The 23,867-nt window shown below is 40.4% G+C and overlaps 2 protein-coding genes across 3 annotated transcripts in view; both read right to left on the minus strand.

Annotated features, from left to right (window-relative positions):
* The window catches only part of kcnn4 (potassium intermediate/small conductance calcium-activated channel, subfamily N, member 4), a 29,508-nt gene extending 16,848 nt beyond the window's left edge, over positions 1-12,660 (minus strand). For both annotated transcript variants that reach the window (XM_074654006.1, XM_074654007.1), the window contains exons 1-3: positions 11,854-12,660; positions 2,783-2,878; positions 710-1,146 (exon numbers count right to left, since the gene is read on the minus strand). In XM_074654006.1, the coding sequence (XP_074510107.1) occupies positions 710-1,146; positions 2,783-2,878; positions 11,854-12,261 (941 nt within the window). In that variant the 5' untranslated portion in view covers positions 12,262-12,660. The remainder of the gene's footprint in view (positions 1-709; positions 1,147-2,782; positions 2,879-11,853) is intronic.
* A 1,856-nt stretch (positions 12,661-14,516) lies between these two features.
* Positions 14,517-21,503, minus strand: LOC141779257 (protein BTG4). Its single transcript, XM_074654008.1, has 5 exons — positions 21,324-21,503; positions 17,416-17,593; positions 17,129-17,266; positions 16,616-16,946; positions 14,517-15,803 (listed from the first exon to the last, which is right to left on the minus strand). The coding sequence occupies exons 2-5, from the start codon at positions 17,586-17,588 to the stop codon at positions 15,591-15,593; spliced, it is 855 nt and encodes a 284-aa protein (XP_074510109.1). The 5' UTR covers positions 17,589-17,593; positions 21,324-21,503; the 3' UTR covers positions 14,517-15,590.
* Between the last annotated feature and the right edge of the window lie 2,364 nt (positions 21,504-23,867).

The following is a 23,867-nucleotide window of genomic DNA, read 5'->3' on the forward strand; positions in this document are numbered from 1 at the left end:
CGAATCCAGAGTTATTTTCCTTTCTCCGTTCATGTGAATGAGACACAGACCGAGGCCGGAATGACGGCTGGGAGGCGGAGTTAAAGAAAACGCTACTGCGCCTGCTCTATGGGCCCAATGGATGCGGAAGATCGCAGGATGATCCGGGTACAATATTATTCGCCAGTCGAGCCATTTTGACTTCATGCGCCACTGAACAACTATCATAGGAATGAACGGGCGCCCTCCTCCAACACTGTTTCCAGTTCTCTTTATACATCCATGCTCCCAATAGCCAGTCCGCCAGTGGTTCTGGAGCAAAAATATATCCATGTTGTATGTTGGACAAAATGTGCCTACCAGCACCTCTAAAGACTCCAGGAAGTTACTGTTCCTGGCCAGGAAATAGTCCCGCACTTAACTATCTGTAAAACCATAACTTTTTACCATACCTTAACTTTGGACAGAGCCATGCTAGCTGTTTATCCCTGCTTTCAGACTTTATACAAAGCAAAGCGAATCATCTGCTGTATATGTAGCGTACAGAAATGAGACAATTCCTATTTCTTATGGATGTCCCTCATAATATAAACAGTTAATCTCCAGGGTTGGTGCAAGGTCTTATGTGTCTCTTATTTGTATTATAATGTTAAGTATGCACAGAGAACATACATCATACCATTTTTTTCAGTTGTTTTACTTGTATTTTGAGACATTTTCTCTTCCCTACCTCTCACACAGAGTCAGCATCCAGGACGCAGTGACCCAGAAGCCGAGGATGAAGACCAGCAGCGTGCGCGCCGGGTATTTGTCCATCAGTATCTTGAGCACAAAGCGGAAGGTGAAGTTGATGTTGTTGAGCGAGCCGATGCTCCTGTAGGAGGCGCTCAGCAGCACTTTGCTGTGCAGCAGGATGGTCCTGTGCACCAAGTACAAGCGGAGGAACATCAGCATCGATAATAGCAGCTCCATGTTCATCAGGGCCTCGCCGTGGTGTTTGGAAACGCAGTGCGGAGCTGAGGAAGAGGAGTTGGCGTGGAGGTTCACCTCCCAGTATTCGCCAACAGGATGGATGACACAGACCAACAGCTCCAGAGTGATCACAAGAACCCTGTGGCTGCTCATGGCAATGCGCCAGTCCACCTGGTTGTTTTCAATGACAAACAGCTGAAAGATGGACGAGGACAGCACAGACAGAGAGCGAGAGAAGAAAATGATAAAAGTGCATACACAATACAATCACATGTTTAATGTGTGGAAATCAACCTATTTTCTCTTTGAAACTATTATATTGTCTCACTGGCTCCAATTTCACCTCTTTTTTCCTAGTAAAGCACAGTGCTACCTGTTTAGTTGCACCTGTTGATGTGCTATCATTAGGATATTTCATTAAACATATTTCATGATTCACCTTGAAGATGCTATTGATAACATTGATCAAATTCAGCCACTAGATGTTACGCTCTCCCTCCCCTGTTCCATTGCATTCACTTCACAACAAGTGGTTGCTAGGCACTTAACGCCAATCTCAACCAGTTTTTTTCCTCACTAACTGGCAACTTGTTCGCTGACGACAGAGATAACATGTGATACCATCCACGTCGTTTCACAGATGGCTCACCAGCCTTGTGAGAAGTGGGAATCAAATGTCAGATATCTTTCACAGAGATAAACAAAACATTCATTTTGGACCGGTCAAAAGTCATACTTTTATTCTGTATCTTTCTTTTTTTTATATATCTTTCTACATCAAAATGCTATCAATAAGACCTTTAAATGTATTTGTTACAAAAAAAAGTCACACAAAAACTAATCTCATCTTGGCATGCTTGGATATGCATATGTGTGTGTTTTGCATCTCAAACTAAAAACGAAGATAAGATAAACAAAATGCAAATATGCAGTTCTCTACGGTACATTGTTTTTGTAAAGGTCTGTGATAAAAGAAGTGTTTCTTTAAGACTCCAAAGATATGAAACCACTAATATCCAACAGCAATCTGAAGTGGAAAAACTTGCATACTGGTTTGTATGAGTTGTTCACATGTAAGGAATGTGTTCATCCCCTCAATATACTCTATACTGTGCCTCACTTTGTCCAAGAAAGTAAAGGACATTTTTTTTACTTGCTCCACTGATTTGAAGCATCTTGATGTTCTTGGCTTGACTAAGTTTGTCACCTCTGACACCCAAGATTTGAAGCTACATCAGGCATCGCTGAGTACTGCCTGTGTGCTTGTCTCCACCCTTAGCCTGTCCTCTCTTATCTCCTCTACCCACATGTATGGAGCTCGCTTGTATCAGACACACATGACTTGCAACCACGCTGAAAACACTATAAACCCAGCAGCCTCTCTGCACTTGCTGTTCGTACTGCTCTTTATTGAATACCCATGCTGTGAGTGTGCACAAGGGCAAATGAAGGAATGTTTACTCTGTTTAATTTCAACCACATCCCTTCACGTATATTGAATTCAACACACGACGGCAGCGAGCCATGCGGATTGGAAAAATAGCGCAGCTGCAACATCGTGCATGCCTGTGTGGGCTGAGGGTTTTTTAGGCACTCGGCAAATATAACACAGATAATCAGTGTTGAGGCTACCATCGGTGGACCGAGAGCTCCTTCTAAAACGCTCAAGCATCTTGAACAAAGCATCATTCTCGCCAAGCCAATTAGGAACAAACATGTGCTGGTATAAAAAGCGATGCACAAACACGCACAGGCTCTCACTAGGGCGAACACCACATCATAACAAGGGCGTCCAAACTGTTGGAAACAAAAGGGGAAAAGACAAACTCACCCTGATGTCTTTATAATGGAAAGCTATGATGAGGAGCAGGAGACACCCAGTGGACAGGCTGATGGAACAGTTGATGAATAAGCCAATCTTTGAGCCCTGGGAAGGAAATGGAGGAAAGGGAGATAACATAAAGGCATAAAGATTTGATTTCTTTCCATTTATGTTCCACATTATCACGGTTTTATGAAATAGCGGAACGGTTTCTTATGTAAGGACAGGGATGGAAAGACCAGATTATCCAAATCACGTAGAAGTGCTTATTATATCATACAAGGAGAGGTTCAGACTGCTTTTAAAGAAATATTACTGAAGTACAAGTTCCAAACAGTGACTTTGTAACATATGGTCACTGCAGGCTAATGTGGCCTCCTGATTGATCTTTTGCAGTACAAAAGCTTGTCCTGTGGGCAGTGTCCTATATAAGTAGCCTACATCATATACATAATCCATAGTTAGTTAGTTAGCCAGACATTTGGTCCATTAAAGACTTGCACATGGCTTCGGCCCTGGACTGCTTTTTCATTCATCTATTTTTTTTTATATCCATACGTACCGTGTACTTTGTATACTGCACTATTTTGCACTACTATAATCTTATTAGTATTATAATTTATTAGTACTATATTAGTATCATTATTTTTAACTTTCAAGATGTTTTGATTTTTCCTGTATTGTGTTGTTAATTGTACTACTCTACGAGCCTCTACTATTGCCCCTCGGGGACAAATAAAGTGATTTGAATTTGAATTAATGTACAAGGGGGTAAGACATATTCCAGTAGCACATATATAAAATGAAAAGAAAAATATCAGTAGTAACATTTTATGCATGTCTACATCATTGCAAGCATTTCATGTGTTTTTATGTGGAGAATGTTAAATACATTGTGCACTGAATAGCAAAAGAAAGAAAAGAAATGCTACAACAGTAAACTCTGTCATGGTAAAGGGCTTCTTCCAGGCTCTCTTCAAGTAACTAGCTAATTTAAAGCTGCAGTAGGCAGAATGTGTTTGGCATCATTGGGCAACAATTCCATAACAATCCCTTCAGCATATTGTAATTCAAGTGTTCTGAGAGAAAACTAGACTTCTGCACCTCCTCATGGCTCTGTTTTCAGGCTTTAAAAATCTAGCCTGTGACGGGAGACTTTTGCCAATCACGGGTCATTTCATTGAGAGAAAGCGTTCCTATTAGCTGTACTCCGGCTGGTGAGCGGTGCTTGGTATTTCCTCAACTGATCTCAACATGGCTGCCGGGTCACAAACTTTCTCATTTTACAGCCAAACAGTACACTACAAGATGTTTCTGAAAACATTTGAGGTGTGAAATAGACATTACAGTAACAGAGTATTGTTTCATATTTGATCAGCGCTGCCTAGTTTGACTGTTTGATCGGAGTTCGCAAGTGATTGACAGCTGCTCAGAGACGGCAGGCTCCAGCTCGGCTCTGATTGGTTGTTTTCCTCAGGTCTGTGAAATCTTGCAGATGCCGTTAGGAGCACCAGAGGACACCGGAGGACACAGAGGCACATGATTTTTTTTCAGATTACTTTTCTCATGCAGTACTGTCAGGATATAGTGACCATTTTATAAAAATAACTTTTTTTTAATCATATTTGCTCCATTTCTACCCACTGCAGCTTTAAATATTTCATATAGCCAACTGAGTCTTTGTGTATTGTCAATTTCTGTTTTTTATGCGTGGTTTCAAAGGAGCAAAAAGGACAATAGAAAACAGAATACTCCTTTTGCCTGAGATTATTATTATTTCAATATGTACCCTTAAAGCACATGTGTACTGAGTAACCAAAATGCACCTATAAACAATTTAGAAATAAATAAACAAAAGTAAAAACAATCATTGTTTTGTTTTGGGGTTTTTTTTCTCACAATTTGGAACGGCTATCTTCCCCAAGACACTGTGGGTAGACCAACAAGTAAGAGCTGATAGACTTCAAGAAGGACTCGATCCCTCACCCGCTTCTCACCCAAGAACAGCTGTGCTGCCAACTGTACCAAGCATTAAATGTGAGTCACTTCAGTAGTGGACAAGTGCTTTTTCATCAACTGACTTTAGTGTGTACCTTTAATTCAGACTGAATTGGTACAAATTTTGGATGAACATCAAAACTACATTGTAGTTCTGAAACATCTAGTTGTCTAATCGATTTGTCGAACGACAGAAAATGAAACCCCAACTTTACTTTCATAGTTTTACTATGAAAAAATTAAACACTCAGTCATCAATTGAAAAAAACAATTGACCTATCAATTACGATCAACAATCAATAATGAAAATAATAGTCAGTCGCAGCCATTATGGATGATAAAATGGTATACAACTCATTCATGTTAAGATCCATATGAAAAATGTACTTCTCAGTAAAAAGAAATGTACTTTGAGTGTGCTTTTCATGATGAATACCAATCAATCCATCTTTATAATAAAGGTTTTATTTGAGATTTCCTTTCCATAAAACATAATATAACCAATTAATTTAAATGCAATATGCTGCTGATATAACTGGTGGTTACTCTGTAATTCTTGCCTTTCCAAATTGAGCTTCATAAGTAATTGACAGTACTTATAGGCCAAATTAAAGTGGAATTATTGAATCTGTAATGTACTGCAAAAAAAGGTACATAAAAAGCCACTCAATTATAGTAACGAGAGCGCTTTTAATTAAATACTTTCCACATCAGTGAACTGACAGCTGAGACACAGATGAATTAAGAAGTGTGGTAAGGAACCATTGTTTTCATGATTAGTGCATGTTTTGGTTCCCCTAATGTCTGCAGTTTTTGAACGCAGCCCCTTACCTCCCTCCTCCTCCACCAACCCACTAATCAGACCAGGTTATATAAGGTACCTGAGGCCTGTTTAGGCCTCTTGCTTCTGCCTGGCATGCTGTTGTAGTGTTGCTGCAGGTACATAAACTGCTGGTTTAAACTGTAGTTTATCTTTAAAATCATTTTAGTGAGATCTTACCCTGCCCATGGTTCCACTGCTTATGCTGAACAATTCTTTGTGATGCCCCATGGTGGTGGGTAGGGTGGCTCAGGATTTAGTACTGTTAAGTTGCAGCATTATTAGCCTTGTTAATATTTGTTTCATTTTAAGCTGACCTAAAGTAACACTGCTGCTGTTTTTGCCCCATTTATACGCATTTTTTGTCCCTTTTAAAATACTTTGATTTGTTTGAGTATTGTTTTGTTCTTTTTGCCTTAGTTTATTAGTTTGGTTTGAGTAGCTGCTTTGTTGATTTGAGTATTAGCGTTGCCCATTTTGTTAATCGGCTTGAGTTATTTTGCTTTTTCACCAACTTCGTTGTTTGTGTTTATTCTGCTTGGTTGTTTAAGCTTTTTGTATTTTTCTTTCAGAAACTGAGTCACTTTGTTGGGAGGCTAGGCACCCATGGTGAGGTACCTGCACCTATTGCATGTGAGTTAAGAGCACTGGGACACAAATAGACTGCACCATAATTTTACTGTGAGGATTGCTGTGTTGCACTTAAGGTGAGTAAGTGGTCGCACCCCTGCACCCTCCTGAGTTTAGTCTGCCTCTCCAACAGTGGCCTCAGCTTAGTTTTGTTTAGTTTAATTTTGGACTGGCAGCTGTACTATTTTATATTTGAAATTTTGTATTAGGCCTTTTTTAGATATCGTAAAATAACCATTTGAATAACTCCATATTAGTTTAATCATCTTTTCCTTCCCTACAACTCCAGTCCCATCTTATTTAGGGCTTTTTCTTTGACCAATTTCAATAAAATATTTGACTTCTTTTGCAAACGCGTCTCTGCCTGATCAGTAACGAATCTGTGTGCCTTATCCATTTACCAGAAAAGCCTTCAAGGCTCTGTTTAGTATTTCCTGGGGTGGAAGTCCCCGGGTGGCGTTGTCGGCTAGTCTACTTTCAATTTACCGTCACCTCCATTCTTTGCCCCATACTGTAAGCATTTGACTTCTGCCAGCCTACTTTTGCCTCCGCAGGTTAAAGCGCACCTCTACCCTTCATTCACGCATATCGGTGCAACTGATGCAACATCAATGGAAGCTTTTAACGGAAAGTACAGTTTCATGTGGTTTACAGTTAAAAAAGATAATTTCAAACTTGAGGAAACTTGAGCGTGTAGGTGGTATGGTGTGACGTACGTTGGCAAGGTACGCCGTTTTCCACAGTTTTTCCTGTAGCATCCACATCACGTCTGTATTTCATCCAGGGCTAATTACAAGACCCCACAAAAGCTCAACATTTCACCACATTCCATCACAGGGTTCAACAACATGCTTCTTGCCGAGTCTCTAAAATTATTTTTGTAAAGTTTTCATGCTGGAAACAGTAATTTCAAGCCCAGTGAACCTAATCTGGGTTAACAGATTGTTTCTCAGTCTTGGACGTATACTGAGCCACCGTCACCAGGACAGGCCACCCAAGGTATCAAGCAAAAATAATTAAAAAATAAAACACTGAATCCAGCGCAAAAGAAAGTGTTCTTGTTTGTATATACTGTAATAAATAAATACTTGCCGAAGAAATACTACATACATCTGATTTAAGTTTTCTAATTTGGTCTGTTAGTCGGTGTGGTTTCGTTAGCTTTCATGTAGATTCTTGTGCGTAGGTCACTCATGGAGCTACCAATTCCTGTAATAAACTTAAGGATAGGCTTACAAATAATAACCAGTAGTAATAATATACTGGTGTAGTGGGACAGGCATAGGAAGGAGACATCACAGCAGGTAAAACATGTGCAGGTTTAGCTAACCCAAAACTGCACAAGGTGATTTCACTGAAGTTACCACCTACACCTACAGCATACATATGGACATTTTGTTATTGCGGTAAGAGTGCCCCAGTCAAACACTGCATCAGGATGAGTGAAATCAGGGGACTGATGTTTAACAAGCTGCAGGTGGACACTGTACAGGACAGGTGTGGCAGAGATGAATAAAAACCTGCAGATCAGTCGCCCTCTAAGACCGCAGCTGAGTAGGATACCACTTCACTGCACCCTGTAAAACAGGTTTTTCATCCTGGTCCATGGCAAGGCCTACGGAAAGGAGGCTGGCTCACGCGTCATATCATTGGGGGTAAAACACATGCGCAGTAAAATCTGGCCTGCACTCGCCGAATTTGAGCCAATCGCAACGCACGACCGCAGCTTCAGTTACACTGCGCATGTGTTACACCCCATATACCCCAAGACCCATGTCCGCCCGTGAGCCAGCCTCCTTTCCATAGGCCGTGGTCCATGGGACTCTCAGCACTGCTGGTTTTCTTTCTTACTAGCCAGCTGCAGTGTCTCATCAGCCTTCCAGAAAACTATCTAGGATTGAGGACTGCAGCCCTACAGTCATATAGGAGCAGGACAGTGGCTCATGACCCAATAGTCAACAGGTTGTCATTACTACAAATCACCAGAGCAGCTAATTTATTTCAATAATAGTTATTTTTCACGGAGGACATTTACACCAACACAAGGGATGCCAACAAACTGAACAGGCTGTTGAGGAAGGAACCCATATAACCCTTTTTCATTCATATATCTTGAGGTCAGAGGTCAAGGGATCCCTTTGAATATGGCCATGCCAGTTTTTCTTCGTCAAATTTAGCATAGGTTTGCAGAATTATTTAACCTCTTTCGTGACAAGATAGTATGACATGGTTGGTACCAAAGGATTCCTTAGGTTTTTCTAGTTTCATATGATGCCATTATCTTCACTCTAGCTTTAAAACTTACCTACAACCTAAAAATTGAAAGTTTTTTCTTCAATAACATTAATGATAGGTCCAGGTATTATGCCTGCTGGCTCACTGGAAAAACTGAATGGAACTGAGCCATCATTAATATTAGCAATTTCACCTGTGCTACATGATAAGTCGAAATATCTGCTGTGAAAAAGGTCCACCGCAGTGGCTTACGTCCAGGCAGAACACGTTTACATTTTATAGGTGTGGATTTAGCAATTGACGGGCAAGTAAAATGAATGAGTCATATCTAGCATGCAAGGAAATTATACGTCCATTATACAATCCGCCCTTAGCCCTGGCCTGATGTTACTTTAAAACAGCAAAACCATTAATATGTAAAATCGCAGGAGAAAGCAGGCATGAAGTAGCTGATCAGAAGATAAAGAGCTAAAAGAATAAAGTAATGTGCAGAGTCAGAAATGATACACGCAATTAATACAAAACAAAAACATATTGAGCTGCCAGTCAGCGCAATCAGTAAAAGCAGCATATCTAGGAAGTATTATGACGGTAGCCTGTTTGTAGTGATTTTATTTTTGTATTAGTGCTAAGACCAAGTGGTTAAATGTTGTGTGACAGAATCAAAGCATGGAAATAAATCTCAGCAGCTTCAGATGTCAGATATTTCTGGTTAAATTGTCAAATCTGGTTTTTGCCACAGCATGTTGAACTTTTGGACTGCAAACCGACAGTCTTATGATCACACGAGGTTGAGAACCAGAGTGAATAGAGCTCATCAAATTTAACCATTTAAGCCCCTTTTCAAACACCAGGGAATATGGTGATCATGCTTGGCTTTTCAGCCTCAAAATGTGGATATTGTTTTGAGTTGCAGAAAAGAGGACATACGGTTGCATCCAAGTCAAAGTGCACACTCCTGGCTCTAGCACAGCCAAACTCAAGACATAGAGACTTTCAGACTGGCCATGCAAACACTCTAATTATACACTAAATGATGTGGAACGATAGCCTGAAGTAATGTGAGCAATCTTGCTGCAGGGGAAGAGGTGAAATGTGGAAAAAAACGTTCCATAAATAGCCCCGTTTTTCGTGCATAACCATGAAAAGGTAAGCTTAAAATATAACTTTGTAGACTGGCTTTAGCTTTGATAGGCCTAAGTTAGGCAGCTCCAAAATACAATGCAGTGTACTTGGAAATAGCTTTAAATAAAAAAACAATAATACTGTAGTGTGCTACCGGCCACAGCAAGGATGCTGTATTTTGTTAAGACAGCCCCTACGGTAAGTGACCAGAAGATGGAAGATGTCAGAGGTCATGACTTGGACATCACATGAAGTTTAAAAACGAATGCTGAAAACCGTTATATAAGCTTTGGTTAAATCATCAATGCAGCCTCTCCAAAATAATATGCTTTAACTGCGGCGAAGAACACTTTTCCAGTGCATCAGCATTTCCACAGTACAGAAGCTGATGCCCGTTGTTAGGAATGGACGGACAACACCTGTTCTTGGTTCCTATAGTAAACTGGAATAGTAATGACATATTCGTGCCAGCATCGTTAATTTCACGACCACGCTTCTCTGAGCCCAACTCGCTGAACTCTGAAGGTCAGGCCATTACTTCCATATAGGTTTCCCTAAAAGATTCTGAGTTAGAAATGTGGGGGCTCTTTGACACTGTAATCCATCACTGACTTCACAGCATGGAGGTGGTCTGATGTGTTTTTGTGGCGTGCATGAGGACTTTTTTCCACATGTGGAGCTGGCGTGTGCTGTAGGAAGTCAGGGGGAGTTAATAAGTTGTTGATTGTGTGGCCTGGCATTGTTATCCACTGAGATCTGCATGTTAATGTCATGAGGCTGTGCTACCAAATAGTGTGTCTGGAAATGGGCTAACTAATCAGAAGGTCAGGGGGGGTTCAAAGCCCAGGTGCAGGTTCTGGTTCTGCTGTTGTGCAGCATTATGGGGCTGTCTGCTAATCAAGGAGGTTGTTATGGCAACAAATAGAGCCAGTTGTGTAATGGTGGCTTTTTTTTGCACCACTTATGATCAATTTAGTTACCGAAATTTTAAAACGAATGACATAGTTTGATATAAATGTGTTTGTATCAGTTCTATACACTATTTAGAGCAGTTGTCACTGCAACACAAAGAGTTAAAGAAGAGCTAAATGATGCTGAAAGCAAGACAATGAGGATTTTGTTTGATTGTATTATCATTTCATGATGCGTTCAAGGGCCAACATTATGTGTCTCGACCAGCTGACAACAAGTAACTTTATGTGATGTTTAAATGTTCTAACTTTGCAGATATAGATGTCACATTAGCACAGGTTCTGATATGATTTGTGAGACTGATGTGCAGTATAGAAGAAACTGAGATGTGGAACATGCTGTAAGGCTATAGCGTTATAAGATCCAAGTGCCAACAAAAAAAAGTGTCACATCCCAAACATTTCCAATCTTTGATTTGGTTATGCAGTCAATTCTTACATGTTGAAGTCAAGACATTAGTGTAGTCTAGTTATTAAAGGGACTGTTTGTAACTTTTTAAGCATATAAATGTACCGGGTCCGGATCCCATGCACGCTCACTAATGCTCGCTCGCGTGTGGCCGGAGCCTCTGCTCCTTTGCCTGTTTGCCTTCACTGACACACCACGCGCGTTCTCGCTGTCTCGCTCCACCTCTAGACGTGAACGCGCGCTCACTACACACTGCAGGAGAGTTAGTTTAGCTCTGCTGCGGCTCCTCCAGACCAACAGTGGTTTCCTGTGTCTTGTCACGGGCTCCGCAGCGAGAAACGTTATCGTCTCCGACCGGGTACCGGTGTCTCCCTGCGGGCGCAGTCGGGAGACGATAACGTTTCTCTTCCTGCTTCAGCCCCGGAAGCTGAGGCAGGACAAGCCAGCAGTGATTCATGGAGAGACCTTCGTCTGGTCAGCTGACATTACTGCCAAGCAGGTGAAATATAGAGTGATATTGTGGTTTTAGCTGACGTGTGTCACCTCACTGTTTTCAGCGATGCTCGTTCATCGGACGCTGACTGGTTGACTTAACGGCCACAGGTGTAGATGTTAACATACATTTCTGAAAATTACAAACAGTCCCTTTAAAGGCCTAATTTCTCACACACACACACACACGCTCTCCACATTCACATTTACAGGAGTATGGATGTATAAATGTATGTTATTTTAGTAGTGTACCTAAGTTGTATTTACTTTTTATTTTTTATTATTATTTTAGTTACTTATGGACTTGTTTGATATGCTGTGCACCTTATGTTGTTTTGATTCTATGTACTTTGAAAAATTCAATAAAAAGATTTACACCAAAAGGCCTATAACTTCTTACCGGTTTGTAAACGACGGAACATATCTCTGCGTGGATGATCATGAGCGCTATCCCGAGCAGAGCGGTGCCCAGAGCCAGCGCGCAAAGACGCTTCTTGTCCTCCAGTAGGATCTTTCTGGCTCTCAGTCCGTACAGGTCTTCTCCCTCCATGTGAGCTGTCCTCTTCCCGGAGGACAGCGACAGCGGCACGGACACTTCTGCTGAATCCCCACCGCCGCCGTTTCGGTTCATCAAGCCATCGCAATTCACACAATCCACTTTGGAGTCGTCGCCGTCGTGCAGCAGCTGGCTGCGGTTTGTTTGCGTCTCCATCTCCAGAGCGCACACGACGTCTCTGTCCTCCTCCGCTGCTCCGTCCTCCGTCTGTCCGGTGTCCACTTCGCTGTCCTCCCGAGCTGGGCAAGGCATAGTCCGATGGGCGCACTGTGTACCAGGCCCGTCTCTCCAATGTCGCTCATCGAAGTTGCGGGTTTAACCAAAAAACACTCTCTAACACACCCTCACCTTAGCAACACTCCTAGCAACCAGCCGGCGCGTCGTGGTTATGCGCTCTGGTGTGCCATTAAGCGCTCTGCTGCTGCTGTGAGCGAGCGATGGAGGCTATACTCTTCTTCTTGTTTGCATGCGTTATTATTTTAAGAGCGTGCGTCAGTCAGTCTACCCCCAAATGAATTCTTTGTGCGTATATGCCATGATCACCAAACAAGATGTTAGTTTAGATTGTTTTTCATCAGATTTGGATAAATCTGATCAGATCAATGCAATTTGGTGGGAAAAACTCCTTTTAGAAATTCAAAGAAATAGTCCGTTTTTGTTTTTTAATTAGGGGGAATAAATATGTGATTATCTGCTTTCTTTTCTGAATACAAGAAAACATATTTAAAAAATATATATATTATACAAGGAAGCTCATGTTACATGTTTTTTTTTTATCAGTCTACCCCAAATGAATTCTTTGTGCGTATATGCCATGATCACCAAACAAGATGTTAGTTTAGATTGTCTTTCATCAGATTTGGATAAATCTGATCAGATCAATTGCAATTTGGTGGAAAAAAACTCCTTTTAGAACTTCCAAGAAATAGTCCGTTTTTGTTTTTTATTTATAGGGGGAACAAATGTGTGATTATCTGCTTTCTTTTTTTGAATATAATAAAAACTATTTAAAAAAAATATAATACAAGGAAGCTCATGTTACATGTTTTTTAATGTATTTATTGTTAAGCCACTGTAACAGTGAGTTCCACAACAGCTTTACAGTGACATCTCGTGGTCGAACACCTTCAACCTTTTGACTTGTGGTCTATTCCAACATTAGTCAAGGTTCTTTGGCACTTGGTTGAAAAAACTCCTTTAGACAAGATGTTTCCAAAAAATAGTCAGTTTTTGTTTTTTAATTATAGGGGGAACAAAAATGTGATTATCTGCTTTCTTTTTTTGAATATAAGAAAAACTATTTAAAAAAAATATATAATACAAGGAAGCTCATGTTACATGTTCTTTATGTATTTATTGTTAACCCACTGTAACAGTGGTGAGCACGAGTTTCACAACCGCTTTACAGTGACATCTCGTGGTCGAACACCTTCAACCCTCTGACTTTGTTGTGGTCTATTCCAAACATTAGTCAAGGTTCTTTGGCAATGACTCATAACCTGTCCTGGCCTTCACTCTTCAGTCATCCATTTATAAATAGGGTTATATAGGGTAAATTTTGTCTCTAAGCCTCTTAAAAATAGTCTTCTAAATATGCCTGCTTTATTATTATTGCTGTCCCTTTCTCTTGGATTAAAGCTGCAGTAGGTAGAATTGGAGCAAATATGTTTAAATCAACTTATTTTTATAAAATGTTCACTATATCTGGACAGTAGTGCCTGACACCAGTAATCTGAAAAAAAAAAACATGTGCTTCTGTGTCCTCAGGTTCTCCTAATGGCATCTGCAGGATTTCACAAACTGGAGGAAAACAACCAATCAGAGCCGAGCTGGAGCCTGCCATCTCTGAGCAGCTGTCAATCACTCGTGAACTCCGATCAAACGGTCAAACTAGGCAACGCTTATCAAATATTAATCAATATTCTGTTACTGTAATGTCTATTTCTCGCCTCAAATGTTTTCAGAAACATGTTGTAGTGCACTGCTTAGCTGTAAAATGAGAAAGTTTGAGACCCGGGCAGGATGCCATGTAGGGATTTGCTGAGCACCGCCCAGCCGGAGAACAGCCAATAGGAACGCTGTCTTTGAAATGACCTGTGATTGGCCAAAATCTCCCGTCACAGGCTAGATTTTTTTAAAGCCTGTAAACAGAGCCATGAGGAGGTGCAGAAGTCAAGTTTTCTCTCAGAACACTTGAATTACAATATGCTGAAAAGTTATTATCGTATTTTTGCCCAATAATGCCAAAAACGTTCTGCCTACTAAAGCTTTAATTGCCATTTTATCCAGCTGTATTCTTATGTATTCCAATAATTTGAGCTTCAACATGTCCTTTCATTTCTTTCAAATCCTCTACAAGGCAAAACAGGAGGAACAGCGTCATGACCTTGGGCTGAATGACACATCCAGCACACTTGAGTCCTTCCTCTGCAGCATCCTGCTGCTCGTGTTGACGGTAATGATGGTCCTTCCAGCTCTGAGTGACAGTAAGTTCAGACTGACAGGTGTTTTCTAGGTCAAGTCAAATTGTTTTTATGAGAGAAAACACATACAGTATATACAGCGCCAATCTCTGCACTGAAAAGTGTTGATTATAGAAATAAGCAAAAGAACACAATTTATAATTTCATGTGTGAGTGGATTTAATCCTCTGCAATAAGAAGAATAAATATGCATAAATATAATTCAATAATCACAGTACATAAGAGTCCAGTGAGTAAAACGTGTATTCAGGATTTATATAGCTGTAGCAAGGAAAGTTATCTACAATAAAAACTTTAAAAACACACAGCGTTAAGCAGACCATTAAACAGATACACCTGAATATCTATACACTGTACGTACTGACAAGCAGAGAAGAGTTTAAGCTATTTAAAAAATCATGTTTGTGTTCTGTGAAATTAAGATTTTGCAAAATACAGCAGCCACTGTTCATACAAAAATATACAATTTCATGTGTTAGCTATGAGTTGAGCGCCATCCACTGGTGGCCAAATAAATTACGACAAAAAGACAGTGAGATTAGAAAAGTGTGCTCCAGTCCATGGTATCCAAGTGCTGTGTTATTTACAAGCAGTTTAGTAAAAATAGTCTTCTTAATATACAGATATTGTCACTCTAGCTACAATAGATTAAACCCCTGAATCACATTATACATCGATTAAGTGTGACGTACACACTGTGGACCATAAAGAGAACTAACAAAGATTGACATAATAACAGTAACAACACCCGAAAAGACAATTATTTGGTATTAAGAATATTGCTGAGAGTTCCTGAGTTAATCCAAGCACCCAGTGATTAAAGTCATACTTAATGTGTACAGTACGTAAAAAAAAAATTAGCAGTGCAGACTTCAGTGGCATCTCTGTGCCGAGTATAAGCCATCGATTACAAATCACCGGAAATGAAAAGGAAAGAGGAATCATTACAGGTTGTACAAGGAACAACTTTGAGCTATACAGTTAAAAAAGTTATTTTTTGGCCCAAGTTTAGCTGAACTCAGAGAACTGACACGACATGGCTCAATTGAAGGAGCTTGTAACGCTCTGTCCGCCTTCACCCCGCTCTTCCTGGACGGTCTACCCCATCACAGCTCCCCACGGCTGCAGAGTGGCCTGAGGCAGAATGAACTGCGGAGATGGCTGCGGCAAGATGTAGTAGCCAAATACCTGCTGGGGCGGAGGTGGCGGCGGCGGAGGCGCGCACACTGCGTTGAGAAACACTGGAGCGCCCTTCTTGTACTGAGGCCAAACTGGTGCAGGGTGGTAGAAGTACTGGAGGCTGGCGGGGAGCTGCAGATTGGAATGAGTACAAGAGATTAGGAGGGACGCTGGAGAGTTTCCAGCATACACTTTGTCAACATGGGAGGAATCAATGGTACTTTCCGTTCGAGAACATGTAATACGGAAACTTTATCACATTGCAATGAGCTCATATCATAGTAAATAGCTTATGACTAACACACAAAATAGACCAAAATTCAGGGGTTTTATTTATGTATTGAAGCACTATAGGTTGTCACTGTAGTTGTGTCATCACACAAAACCATCTCAATAACACAATTAGAGCTGCAATGATTAATCGAGTAGTTGCAAACTATGAAATTAATTGCCAACTATTTTGATAATCGATTAATCAGTTTGAGTCATTTTTTAAGAATAAACAAATCAAAATTCTCTGATTCCACTATTTTAAATGTGACTATTTTCTGGTTTCTCTACTCCTCTATGCCAGTAAACTGAATATCTTTGAGGTGTGGACAAAACAAGACATTTGAGGACGTCATCTTGGGCTTTAGGAAACACTGATCTACGTTTTTCTGCCTTTTTTTAGACTAAACAACTAATCGATTAATCGAGAAAATAATCGTCAGATTAATCGACAATGAAAATAACCGTTAATTGCAGTTCTAAATACAGTGCTGTGGTGTTTTCAATCGTTTTTGAAGCTCTATGACAGACAAATAAACTAAGCTTTTTTTTTTTTTTTTGCTTATTTTTTCGTAGGATTTCTCTTAACAGTGAGAAAGATATAGAATATCACCAGCCTTATCCCTTAATTGTGAGATGCCAACAGATGGTCCTAAAAGAGAGAAAGAAATTACCATATTTCTGACGTATTTGATCTTATTTGGTCCGTCTGCCCGACGCTTCCGAATCCTGGGCACCATTGCTATCGCGTAAGTGTCGCCTTCTGCCTCCTCCTTTATCTTGACGTCCTGCTTCTTTTCTTTTTCTTGCTGTCCCTCCGTCTCGCCATCTTTAGCCTCCTCCTCCGTGTCGCTCGACGCAGTGGAACCGCAATCCGAAGAGGTAGCAGAGTGGTAGTCTGACGTGTCCAGATTTATCGAGTCCACCGAGGTGTCGGCCCGTTTTCCCTCCGCAGCCTCCTTTTCGAAACAGGCTACTGTGAAGGGCCTGCCGTTCTCTGCGGATCTGTGAAGAGGGAGTGGATTATTTTAAAATCACACATTTTCACTTCCCACATTTTATTCATCATTTCACAGAACGCATTGCTCATACTCCTTGGCTAGACTGAGCAATGCCTCTTTGTTGTTGAAGTGTGTCTGTGTGTGTCATTCTTCGACTCTGCCTCAGCAGGCCAGCCAGTGACTCACCTCGCACACACCTCCAGTGGGTCGATCCACAGAGTGATCTCACGCGGGAGGCCTAGTTCCTTGGGTGTGAGCTCACTCTCCTCACATGCCCTCAGGATCGACTCATCGCAAGGTGCTCCGTTGTTTATCCGGATACACCTGTGAAGGATTCAACATAAAAGATTGGGGGATCTCTTCCACTGTAACACCGGGTTCTCGCACCATAATAAAGATATCATTCTATGATCTTTGCCACAAAAAAAACAAATTCAGTGGCAATTGTGTACATTTTTCATATTGGTAATTACCTGTATGCCTGGCCTTTGCTGGGGCAGTCAGGGTACCAGTGGTCGTCATATTTGTCAGATAAAAGTTTCTGTAGCTTCTCAGAAAACAATTCTGCTTTGGCCTCACTGAGCTTGCCATGTGCCACAGCCAGGCGTTTGAGGAAGCTGACTCCAGCCTCCACCTCTCTTTTCATGTTGGCTGTAAAAACAGAAGATTTAAAAAAGAAAATCATTTGAGGTCGCCAACAAATTCATCTTGTTGTTTTTGTCTATGACATGTGGCTATGTAATCACTTTTATTTGCAAACCAAAGTGCAAAGAAGTACGTAGTGATTTGAGTTTTTGGTAACAAACTGTGACTTCCCTTCGATGAGATGTGTGGGGGTGGGGGGGGGGGAGCAGGAACTTGAGTTGCAGTGATAACAGCACTTCCCTGTGCAGTTGCCCCTGAGCCTATTTTTATTACCTTGAGCGAAACTCCGTGTTAAAGTGCGTGTAAAAGAGTGCCTGGCATTACACAGCTATGGGCATGGCTCTGTGTTGACAAAAGGCTAGAGTTTTTTATACAGGCAAACGAGATGCAAACTAGCGCTGCCGTGTCGACATTGAGGATTTTTTGAAATGCAAATCCAGTAAGCTCACTGTGCTGTTTATCCTCTGATAGTGTGTATGTTTGGGTTGGTTGCCAATGTCAGCCTGACCAGAGAGAAGAGCGTGTTCTACAAAGGCCAAGGCAATTCAAACTGGTTCCTGCTGATGGCCCTGACAAGAAAACCATGCCTTGAACTTTGAGGTGCAGACAGTCATTTGTTATTGTGGCTTGAAACACACCACTTGTTGCTTCAGCCTGTATAATATGTTGTGAGAGAAAATTATTATTTGCCCTGGTAGCCACAACCTCCACTTAAGAGCAGCGATGAGCCTGTGACACAACAAGCAAAAGTAGTAGTAACTTTAAGTCCCTAACAAATATGTTTTGCCATTACCCTAATATAGATGTTCAAATGTTACAGATCGAGTTGGCTAGTAGTCTGTGAGGTAAACGGGGTCAAATAGCATTTTTTCCTCAGGCTGTTGTTGTTGCAGATTCTTCACTTATATAACTCTGTTTTGTTTTCAACTAAATGTTCATTCCAACAGTCTCCACCAGAGAAAAGGTTATAGATCTTTCTACATGTTGACCTGTCACTTTGTCTCACTCACAAACACAGGTTTTTCTGGAAGGTTGTGAAGTTTCAGATTTCTGCTGCAACTGTAAAGAATGTTAAAGCGTTCCTGTACTTGCATTCCTCCTGATGTCGCGTTAAAGAGGCCACAGGAATACAAAACAGGTAAGGTGTTTAAGCTGACAGTGTGCTCTCAAAGTAGAGCAGGGCAATGTGACGATATAGTGTCAAAACAATATAAAAATGTCTATTGTATAAATTTTTCTATATCGTTTCTTTCCCGATAAAGGCGGGTGTTTATTTCATAAAGACTATTTATTTATTGAATTACCAAAGAACATGCTATATAACAATCTGCATCCTATTTCTACCGATTCCAACTCACTGTTGAGTTATATATATACATATTTAAGCAGCTTGTTTTGTCGAAACAGTACAAAAAAACAAAGATATTCTATTACGATAGAGGACTAACAAATACAGTAAATATTCAAGAAGCTGAACCATAGAATATGGTATATAAGATTTTTTTTAGGTATTTACATTGAAAGATTACTTACGGGATTAATCGATTATTAAAATTGGAGCCGATTCAATTTCTGTCCATCATGTAATCGATTAATTGACTAATCGTTTCAGATCTAAACTGAAGGATTAGCTCCTTTATGGGTTGAGAGAGTTCTGTTTCATGAACTAATGAACCATTTAAAAGCCTGTTAAAAAACACAGAGTCACAAACCTGAAACTGGATGTTTTGAGGATGAACGTTTTTTTCACAGGACATGTAATGTTATTAAAATCATTTCTTCTGATAACATGCCACACCCCACGTACCACTGCTTATTCTGTATAATGTGTTCTATTGAAGACAGCCAAGTTGAGTCATGCTTTCAACTAACTTGCATCATACCATACCAATGATGCTTGTTTCTAGATACTAGAGGAACTTGATGACATTCACATCACTGATGGTGCTCTGATTACTTAACCTATGCGTGTCAAATGTTTGATCTAATCAGAGGTTTAGTGATGCTTAAAATAAATAAATAAATAAAGTCCCGACCATGACGAGCAGAGCCGGCTTCTTAATCTGCACAACATGTTTGCTGTGTGTCTGTTTACTGAACACTGACCTGCCGCCCTTATCACAGACTCTGCTGATACTGTTTTGATTTGACGTGTAAAGACAATAACTTGACCCATTTGCAGACTAAGAAGTCAATATAGTTACATTTTATTTTACAGGTCCACAAATGTCATGGTAATTAGGTGATAATTAGCAAGTCATCTGTTTGAAATTTCTTTGGAATTACTGCCAAATTACCCCAATATTAACCTCAAACACTATTTAATAATTATATTCCACTATTTCCCAATCGCTGGTAACTGATTTAATACATTTTCAGGAAAAGCATACAAAGTTAATTGATATGCTTTATTTCCATGTCTGCTGGTAAATAGATGATGATTAGCAAATAAATTCTTTGAAATTTCTTAAAAAAAAAACTCCCTGAATCATTACATCAGCTACCAGGTTACATTTGTGTAGACAATAAGTCACACAATGGTGAGATTTGTGCCTGATCAGAAGTGTCATCAGCCGCTTCTCAGGCCTAAGGGCCCTATTTTAACTATTATATGCTAATTTAGCATATAATTATTAAATCATGTTTATAATAGTAATTTTTGATACATTTGTAGGTAAATATTGGGGTAATTTGGCAGTAATTCCAATGAAATTTCAAATAGGTTACTTACTAATTATCACCTAATAATACCACACATCTGCTTCAAGGGGTGTTACAATCTGTACATGACCTTTGACCCTCGCTTCAGACAGGAAAAAAATGGAAGAAACCTCAGGAAGAGCAAATGAAGAGGGATCCCTCTCCCTAGACAGACACTACATGAACTAGATTTGGCCCTAAGAGACACAACAAGAACAGAGTGTTCAGATGTTATTTGGGAGGACAGGCTCTATCCTAGCTTTTGTGTGTCACTCAACAGCTTGTTGCTGTGCTGTGTATTTAGCATACCATAACTTTATAGATGTGTTCAGAAACTAGGTCAAACAGCCTGTCAATTTCGATAAACAGGTCTGAAGAGGGGGTTTGGAAAATGTGATTGACAGTAACAGGTGAAGATATTTCACCTTTTTTTAAACCTGGTTTCGTACTGAAGCTATTCACTGTGGTTTGACAACGAAACTTGTTTTCGCAGTGTGCCTGAAACAAAGGACACAACAAAGCAAGTAAAGGCACAACTGTGAAATCCAAGGAGATGACACGTGTGTGTGTTTGTGTGTGGCTGCTCATGAATGTACATTATAACCAGAAAAATTAGAAAAAGAAAAGGACAGCTAATTTATTCTTTAGTCTGTTTCTGTTGCTATACAGAGGAAACACCATGCGGGAAATAACGCATCTGGGGTTTCTGACAGTGCGGAAACCCCCCAGAGGAAATTAGTAGAAACAAGATTTCGGTAGAGAAAGTAGCGTTCAGTTACCCTATAGGCTTTTAACATGGGAATTTAGCATTAACACGCAGCAAATATAGTTTAAAATCTTTGAAATAGTAATAATAAGGTAGTTAGAAACAAGTTTTTCTCTGCGTAATAAACCAGTCATAACTAAAATGTATCATCCAAAAGACATGAAAGACTTGACAAAATTGCAACAAACGCGACACAGTAATTGTATTTTAAAACATTCACAACAAAATAACAATTAAAGAAAACACAAACACAACACAGTAGCTACTCACAATATAATGCGTCCAGTCTGTGAATACCCAGCAGTCGGTGCGTGTCGTCTCTCTCGTCTCGTGGCTTGTCTGTGCTGATGTGTTGGAGTTATTATTGTCAGCACATGTTGCTTCCTTGTTCTCTGTTCTGTCTGTTACTCTCAGTCAGTGCTGCTGCTGCTGCAACAGAGACGTAACATTACCGTCAGTGTGACTCACTTCCTTTACTCGACGCTGTGAGCAACGATGACTGGCTGCAGCTCAACGAGCGACACCCCAAATATGGGCATCAAGGTAAACAGCTGAGTGAGAGGGATTTCACCATCCAGGCTATATATTTCATTATACTACAGTGCGTCCTATCCTGTGATGACATCTGGTGTGTGTGTGTGTGTATCCGTTATTGTAACTCTCTATTAAGGCTATTTTTATCAAAGCCAGGGTTGACAGTGAGATGGTGATCTCATTGTTCTAGATATCCTTTTTTCTTTTTCTTTTTTTAAACGTTAACCCTTTATCAAAGTTTTACATGTTGCAGCCTAACAAATTCCTAGGTTAGATTATTTACTAATGCCTTATAGATCAGTTGTAAACTAATAAGAACAGCTTTTTGGTTGACAGGTTGTGAAAAAACAGGAGTACAACAATTAACACTCCGATCCTTCACTTAAAGCAGCAGTGCAATGGACCAAATATGATTTAAAGGGACTGTTTGTAAGAATCAGAAATTGGTTGTAACAGCGACATCTGTGGCTGCTAAGTCAACGAAAGTCAGCGTCCTGTTGCTCGAGCCGGCCCGTGTGCACGCGCTACCTGAACGTGAGCGGGCATCCATCAAAACAGTGAGGCGACACACATCAGCTAAAACCACAATATCACTCTATATTTCACCTGCTTGGCAGTAATGTTAGCTGACCAGACGAAGGTCTCTCCATGAATCAATGCTGATCCTAGTGTTGGCTTTTCCTTCTTCAGCCTCCCGACCGCAGTCGGAGGGAAAAGGGGAGACACCGGCACCCGGCCGGAGACGATAACGTTTCTCGCTGCGGAGCCCCGCCACTTCACAAGACACGGAAAACCTCTGTTGGTCTGGAGAAGCTGCAGCAGTTATTTCTGCACAAACGTCCACTGTACATTCACCAGATATTCTCAAAGCTAAACTAACTATTCTGCAGTGTGTAGTGTGTGCGCATGCACGTGAGGTGGAGCGAGAACACGCACGTTGTGTGAGTGAAGACAAGCAGGCAGAGGAGCGGTCTGAACAGCGTAGCCACACGCGAGCGTGCATATGCGAGCACGCATGGGACAACGACCCGGTAGATTTATACCTGTAAAAAGTTCAAAACAGTCCCTTTAAATAATAATATAATTTAATAATAATCTTTATTTGTATAGCACCTTTCTATAGTTTCAAAGTGCTTGCACAGATACAATGAAATACAGACAAAATAAAAACAACAATAAAAGAACAAAACATAAAGACCAAATAATGAGAAAACTAAAACCCGTAACCAGTGGTATCAAAACAATAAGTTACTACACATAAGCCATTTAAAACTTTCTACACCTTTATCAAAGTTTTACATGTTGCAGCGTAACCAATTCCTAGGTTAGATTATTTACTAATGCCTTATAGATCAGTTGTAAATGAATAAGAACAGCTTTTTGGTTGACAAGTTGTGAAAAACAGGAGTACAACAATTAACACTCCGATCCTTCACTTAAAGCTGCAGTGGGTGGAAATGGAGCAAATATGATTTAAAAAAAGTTTTTTTCCTCCAGTGCTCCTAATGGCATCTGAAAGAGGATGGAGGAAAACAACCAATAAGAGCCGAGCTGGAGTCTGCCGTCTCTGAGCAGCTGTCAATCACTCCTGAACTCGGATCAAACGGTCAAACTAGGCAGCGCTGATCAAATATTAATCAATATTCTGTTACTGTAATGTCTATTTCTCGCCTCAAATGTTTTCAGAAACATCTTGTAGTGTACTGTTTAGCTGTAAAATGAAAAGGTCTGTGACCCGGCAACCATGTTGAGATCAGTTGAGGAAATACCAAGCACCGCCCACCAGCCAGAATAAACGTTCTCATTTTACAGCTAAACAGTACGCAAGATGTTTAAGAAAACATTTTTCGCGAGATATAGACATTACGGTAACAAAAAATTCATATTCGATCAGTTTTGACCGTTTGATCGGAGTTCGCGAGTTGATTGACAGCTGCTTCCGTTGAATGAACAGCCAATAGGAACGCTTTCTCTCTCTCTGAAATGACCTGTGATTGGCTAAAGTCTCCCGTCACGGGCTAGAATTTTTTAAAGCCTGAAAACAGAGCCATGAGGAGGTGCAGAAGTCTAGTTTTCTCTAAGAACACTTGAATTTCAATATGCTGAAAGGTTATTATGGAATTTTTTGCCAAATGATGCCAAAAACATACTGCCTACTGCAGGTTTAAGTAAAAGTAGGCAATACTCCTACCACCATGTAATACTACTCTATTCAAATCTTTACATAAGCAAAAGTATGTTAGTATTATCAGCAAAAAGTGCTTGAAACATCAAAATAAA

The sequence above is a fragment of the Sebastes fasciatus genome, chromosome 12 (genome assembly GCF_043250625.1).
Source record: "Sebastes fasciatus isolate fSebFas1 chromosome 12, fSebFas1.pri, whole genome shotgun sequence".
NCBI classification, from domain to species: domain Eukaryota; kingdom Metazoa; phylum Chordata; class Actinopteri; order Perciformes; family Sebastidae; genus Sebastes; species Sebastes fasciatus.

Excerpts from the sequence above, each read along its gene's own strand:
- LOC141779257 (XM_074654008.1), bottom strand. The coding sequence starts at position 17,588 with ATGAAAAGAGAGGTGGAGGCTGGAGTCAGCTTCCTCAAACGCCTGGCT. Across the intron at positions 17,267-17,415 it reads AGCAAAGGCCAGGCATACAG|GTGTATCCGGATAAACAACG; the intron begins GTAATTACCAAT and ends AATCCTTCACAG. Across the intron at positions 16,947-17,128 it reads CCACTGGAGGTGTGTGCGAG|ATCCGCAGAGAACGGCAGGC; the intron begins GTGAGTCACTGG and ends CCCTCTTCACAG.